This window comes from Emiliania huxleyi (assembly GCF_000372725.1).
Source record: "Emiliania huxleyi CCMP1516 unplaced genomic scaffold EMIHUscaffold_22, whole genome shotgun sequence".
In the NCBI taxonomy this organism is placed as follows: domain Eukaryota; phylum Haptophyta; order Isochrysidales; family Noelaerhabdaceae; genus Emiliania; species Emiliania huxleyi.
The window spans coordinates 586,093-592,092 of record NW_005200417.1 but is presented as its reverse complement, the minus strand read 5'-3'; the positions used below and the strand labels follow the sequence as shown (position 1 = coordinate 592,092).

Sequence of the window (6,000 nt, the reverse complement as noted above, 5' to 3'; positions counted from 1 at the left end):
GGGGAGAGGGGGGGGGCGGGAGTGAGGTGCGGTGGCGAGGGAGAGTATGGGAGGGAGGTGCGGTGGCGAGGGAGAGGGCGGGGGGGAGGTGCGGTGGCGAGGGAGAGGGCGGGGGGGAGGCGGGCCGCGCCTCTCGAGCCTTGCGCGGCAGCGGGTTTGCGCGCGCGGCTCCGATGTCGGCGAGGAGAAGGGTCGGGCGAGGCAGCTCCTCGAGTGCGGCGGCGGCGAGGAGCCTCTCCTACCGAGGGGTGCGCGAAGGGTGCGGGAAGGGTGCGGGCCTTGCGGCAGCGGCGGCGGCGAGGAGCGCTTTCTGGTGCGAGAAGCGGGGGAGGAAGAGGACCTCCTCGAGCGCCTTGCTCACGCGCCACATCGCGCCGCCCAGCGACCCGCCCGCCGGGAGGGGAGTGAGGCTCAGCCCGGCGGCGCGGCCCGACAAGAGGACGGTCTGCGAGTACTTGAGCTCGGACACGCGGCTGAGCGCGGCGTCGATCTCGTCGAGCGTGAAGGGCGCGCCCGCCGCCGACTGCTCGGCGACGCCCTCGTGCGCGTCGTAGAGCGCCAGCTTGCTGAGCCGCGAGACGGGCAGCGTCGCATACACGGGGCAGGAGAGGCCGAGCCGCGCAAAGGCGAACGCGAGCCCTCCAGCGTGCGCGAGGTCGCCGTGCGAGAGGAGGACCGCGTCCACCCGCGCGGCCACCCCGCGCAGCGGCTCCAGCACGGACACGTCGAACGGCGGCTCCCAGCCGCAGTCGAGCAGGAGTGTGAGGCCGTCCACCTCGAGGAGCCCGGAGGGCGCTGCGCCGCCCGACGAGCCGCGGAGCGGGGTGAAGTGCACGCTGGTGCGGACGGTGGTGGGTGCGGCGAGAGCGCTGCCGCTGGCGCTGGCCATAAATATATTGGCGCTGGCAGTGGCGAGCGCGGGCAAAAAGAATTCAACAAAACAGAACGCGGGCAAAAAGAAAGAAAGAACGCATGAAACGCAAGGGAGGGATGGGAGGACGGCACGCCGCCACCACACAGGGATTTTAAGGAGAGGGGTGTGATGCGCTAGCCGTCGCCCACCCTAGGGAGTCTGCCTCTTCCTATCTCCCTTCGCAGTCTCTCGCCGCTTCTCGCTGCAACCTTCATGCCACCTCGCGGCCGTCCCACTCTCGTCGTTCTCTCCCTTGTCACTTCCTCCTCTGTCGCGTCATTCTCTTCTGCCTCGTCCTGCGCCGCCGCCGCCTGCCGTTCCCTTGTTCTCTCGGCTTCTTTCGCCTTTCGGCGCAGCTCCGCCCTCCTTGCTGCATATCCTGGCCCCTCGAGTCTATCGAGCTCCCCTCGCGCAAGGACCACATTTCTGACTCCCACTCCGATCATTTGCCTCCAAGTCATGTCGTTGCTCAGGTCCACTCTCTCTTCGAACACTGGCACGATCGGCCGGCGTTCGAGCCGGCGCTCTTATGCTGCCGGTTCGAATCCCGGTGGTCGTGTCGTCGCGGAGCGACGCGGATCGCGCGCGTGTGCGCCTGCGACAAGACGAGACGAGAAGCAGAAGCGAACGTCGATGTTTTTGCTGCCGCGGCCGCGCCGCGACCTCCCGTTTGTTTGGTTGGCGCCGATGCAGCCAGCGCCGTCTCTCGCCGCGCGAGATGGCGCCGCCGCGGCGTCGGCGCCGCGATCAACCGCGCACCAGCAGCGAGCGGTGCAGAGCGGCTACCGACATGACAGTTGTCGACGGCATCTCTGGCTCTCCCGCTCCTGGCCGGGGGGGGGTGGGGCTGTGATTACACCGACACATAGGCTCTCGCACTCCTGCGCGGAGGAAGCACCTCCCGACGGGTGCGGAGGAAGCATCTCTCCGACGGGTGCATCGTGCATGTTCGCGCTGCCGCTAGCCGTCGCCGCCGCCGCCCTCGCCCTGCGCGCCGGCACGCCACGGATGAGCATTGCAAGTGACGCGGAGCGGTGGATCACAAGCAACTTGGGCTCCATCACGTCGAAGCGGTCTATGGGCGGCGGCAGCGGCTGGGCCAGCCTCACGCGCTACGCCGTCGAGGGGCACGAGAAGGAGCTGGTCGTCAAGGCGTCCGGCTCGCGCCCTCTCGAGTCCATGTTCCTCGGCGAGGCGCTCGGCCTCCGCGCGCTCGGCGCCTCGGGCTCGATGGCGGTGCCAGAGGTGTTTGCCTTCGAAGACGGCTCCAACGGCGGATCGTTTCTCATCATGGAGTACATGGACATGGGCGGGCGCGTCGACCAGGAGGAGTTCGGCCGGCTGATGGCTCAGATGCACCTCGCGGAGCCGCTGGCCAAGGAGGCGAGGGAGGGCAGGTTCGGGTTCGACGTCGACAACACCATCGGCGCGACGCCGCAGCCAAACGCGTGGACCGCGGGCAGCGGGACCGCCGCCTGGGTCGAGTTCTTCCGCGACAAGCGGATCGGCTTCCAGGTGCGTAAGGCTGCCGACGCGCGCCTCCGCAAGCAGTGGGAGGCGACGCTCGACGCGACGGACGGCCTCGCGGACCTGTTCGAGGGGCTGGACGTCAAGCCGTCGGTGCTGCACGGCGACCTGTGGAGCGGCAACATCGCGTCCGCGAAGGGCGTGCCCTGCATCTTCGACCCGGCGGTCTACTACGGCCACCACGAGGCCGAGTGGGGCATGAGCTGGTGCGCGTCGCTCGGCCCCGCCTTTTGGCAGGGCTACCGCTCGCTGGTCCCAAAGGACGAGGGCTTCGAGCGCCGCTTCGCGCTGTACGAGGCGTACCACCAGCTCAACCATTACAACCTCTTTGGCGGCGGCTACTACAACGCCGCGCTCTCGCGGCTCGCGCAGGTCGAGAGCGGCTGAGAGGCTGGCCAGGCGCGCTCGTATTATGTCGTGTCATGTTGGGCATCGGGTTTTACTATAGTCTCTAGACATGGTCAGTTTCAAGTAGTCTCACCTCTCGCCTGCTGTTTTGAGTGTTGTTCTTGTCGGGTCATATCGCTAACCTCGCTATAGAGTAAGGTAAGGTAAGGTAAGGTAAGGTAAGGTAAGGTAAGGTAAATTTCTCCACACACACAAAGTGGTGAGGTAAGGTAAGGTAGATTTCTCCACACACACAAAGTGGTGGGGCAAGGGGGGGCGACCCTCGCATCTCCACGCCCGCTATAGAGTATACTGCTTACTGGCTTGGCAACCCGCTTGGTTGAGAGCCAGTTGTGGCAGTCTGCAAAATGACTCTCTGTGACGGACACACACACACACACACACACACACACTCACACACACACACACACTCACACACACACACACACACACACACACACACACACACACACACACACACACACACACACACACACACACACACACACACACACACACACACACACACACACACACACACACACACACACACACACACACACACACACACACACACACACACACCCCACACACACACACACACACACACACACACACATGTTGTGTGTGTGTGTCACCCCCCCCCCCCACACACACACAACACACGCCGTACATGCTGGGGAATAATGGACACTCTCACATCAGTACGGGTCGCGCTCGGCGGCTACACGTCGCTTCCCGCCTCCCACGCCGGCGCCACCTTCTTCCCGCTCTGCCCCTTCCTATGCGGCGAGCCCTTTTGCAACGCGGGCTCCGTCTCCTCCTCCTCGTCCGCGTCGTCCATCTCCTCGTAGCCGCCGTCCTTGTACCTCGGGAGGCCAAAGCCGCGCCGCAACGAGTCCGACATGAACTTTGGCGGCTTGTTCTCCGCCATGTCCTTGAAGGCGGAGACAAAGATGGTGTCGATGCCGACGTTGAAGCACACCACGAGAGCGTCCGTGACGAGGTACGATACAACAAGCACCGCGATCGCGCAGTAGATTGGCTCGTACTGGGCGGCGTACTCGGTCTGCGACTCGAGGAAGAAGAAGGCGGCGAGGCAGCAGCCGATGGGCGTCGACAGCCCAATGAGCAGCCCGAGCAGCTTCTGCACCATCTTGTTGATGGCGACCTGGCCGGGATTGGCGGCGATCAGGCCAAAGGTCTGGCTCGCCGCGCGGCAAAACGACGAGCCGCGGACGGCGACGTAGACAAAGGCAAAGTACGAGATGAACTTGATGGTCTTCTCGAGGCAGTGCAGGCAGCAGAGCGCGCACTTCATCACGTACTTGAGGAAGTTCGAGTCGGCCTGCCGCTTCTTGGTGACCGAGTTGAGCGCGTGCATCACGATCTGCAGCACCTGCACGATGGCGATGATGCCGGCTCCAAAGGCGGCCGAGCCGACGTGCTTGCTCAGCACGGTGAAGAGCGACGAGAGGAGCAGCGGGGCGCCCGAGCCGGGGCAGCAGCGCGAGGCTGACTTGTTGGAGGGCGCGTTCCGGTTGCAGTACCACCACGCGATGGCGGCGGACATCGATGTCCAAAAGATGGCGCGGACGGTCTGGACGCACCAGAGGAAGCCAAAGATGTAGGAGAACAGCAGCCCGGCGTAGATGTACCACTCCTGGTCCTCCCACACGAAGCCGACAAAGTAGAGCGCGAGCAGGAAGAAGACGAAGAGGCCGAGCTGGAGCAGGAGCGAGAGGAGCGGGAAGAGCTGGATGAGGAACATGTCCTTGAAGATCTTGGTCATCTCGCGGATCATCGCGACGAGCCGCTTGATGGCCTTGCGGCAGGCGATCAGGCCGACGATCGAGAGGACGGTGAAGATGATCGCGATCACCGCGAGCACCGAGAAGAGCGTCTTCTCTTCCGCCTCGGCCGACGAGAGCAGCGAGTCGGTAATGTTGCTCGAGACGCCGGCGGCGGAGACGGCGTCGGAGAGGGAGGCGAGCGCGCTGGTGATCTCATCCGACGAGTCGAGCCAGCCCGCCTTGATGGCGAGGTAGCACGAGCCGCCGATGCAGAGGAGGACGTAGAAGGTCACCAGCGTGTAGACGAGTGGCGCGGCAAAGAGCCGCAGGAAGAGCGCCCACACAAACCCGAGCAGCAGCGGCGCGGCGAATCCTCCGACGAGGAAGGTGACGAGCCCCGGACCGACAATGATCGACTCGACTGCACCCATGGCCGTCTTTACGTACGAGGCGTACTGCTTCGTGAAGGCCTCCGACTCTGTCGTCTGCTCCACGGGCACAAAGGTTTGCGTGTCGGCCACGTCTATCGCCAGCTCGCACGCGTCTTGCTGCTGCGTGCAGAGGGACGAGGAGACTCCCTTGCCGCACATTTGCCACACGTTGTCAGCCTCCGGCTGCGACTCGACGTTGTAGCATGAGACGGACCCGGAGAGCTGGGAGATGAGCGTCGCGTTTGTGCACGCGGGCGTCGCGCAGAGCTGCAGCCGCTCGTACGTCGTCGTGGTGTCGAGGGGGAAGCAGCGCGAGAGGACGTCCTGCGTCTGGTACGCGTAGTAGATGACTGGTGGCTGCTGTGCGCCGGGGTACGAGGCTCCACCGTAGGCGACGGGCGCCTTGAGGGAGAAGCCCTCGGGGCACTGCTGCGTGCAGTAGACGGTCGGCCTGAAGTTCCAATACTGCCCTGTGGAGAGGTAGGCGAGGTTCTCTGGGATGAGGATGTCGGCGTCGAGCGTCGGAAACACCGCCTTGGGGTAGTCGGCGGTGGCGCTTCCCGGCTTGCCACAGTAGTTGCCGTACAGGTCCTTTGGGTAAATGATGTCGTCGAGCAGCGTCGGGTCCTTGAGGAAGGTTACGACGAAGAAGCCGCCAAAGTAGACTAGCGCGGCGACAAAGAGCACCAGGCACGCAATGTCGGTGCACCAGCGCTTCCGACGCGGCTTGAAGACCTCGTGTGCGTCGGCAACCCCGCAGCACGAGCAGGACATTTGTGGCCCCGGAAATGTAACGATGAAGCGGGCGGCAAGTTTGTGTTCACACCTCCGCGCGACCTCGGGAACTAGCCGGGGCAGTCGGAGAAGGGGCAACTCCGTGCACTGACGGTCGGCCGTCAGAAAACACGCCTCCGTGGCTCGGGTTACACCAATCCTCGCTACCCAACGC

The 6,000-nt window shown here is 64.6% G+C and overlaps 3 protein-coding genes across 3 annotated transcripts in view; 1 reads left to right on the top strand and 2 right to left on the bottom strand.

Annotated features, from left to right (window-relative positions):
• EMIHUDRAFT_463197 (hypothetical protein) overlaps positions 1 to 889 on the bottom strand; it is a gene marked incomplete at its 5' end in the record, with an annotated part of 3,937 nt that extends 3,048 nt beyond the window's left edge. The window contains one exon of the mRNA XM_005780177.1: positions 341 to 889. Within this exon, the coding sequence (XP_005780234.1) occupies positions 341 to 889 (549 nt within the window). The remainder of the gene's footprint in view (positions 1 to 340) is intronic.
• A 657-nt stretch (positions 890 to 1,546) lies between these two features.
• Positions 1,547 to 2,827, top strand: EMIHUDRAFT_204773 (hypothetical protein; the record flags this gene model as incomplete). The annotated part of the gene is made up of 2 exons (XM_005780176.1): positions 1,547 to 1,590; positions 1,783 to 2,827. The coding sequence occupies 2 exons, from the start codon at positions 1,547 to 1,549 to the stop codon at positions 2,825 to 2,827; spliced, it is 1,089 nt and encodes a 362-aa protein (XP_005780233.1).
• Positions 2,828 to 3,551: 724 nt separating this feature from the next.
• Positions 3,552 to 5,825, bottom strand: EMIHUDRAFT_204772 (hypothetical protein; the record flags this gene model as incomplete). The annotated part of the gene is made up of 2 exons (XM_005780175.1): positions 3,552 to 4,496; positions 4,638 to 5,825. The coding sequence occupies 2 exons, from the start codon at positions 5,823 to 5,825 to the stop codon at positions 3,552 to 3,554; spliced, it is 2,133 nt and encodes a 710-aa protein (XP_005780232.1).
• Between the last annotated feature and the right edge of the window lie 175 nt (positions 5,826 to 6,000).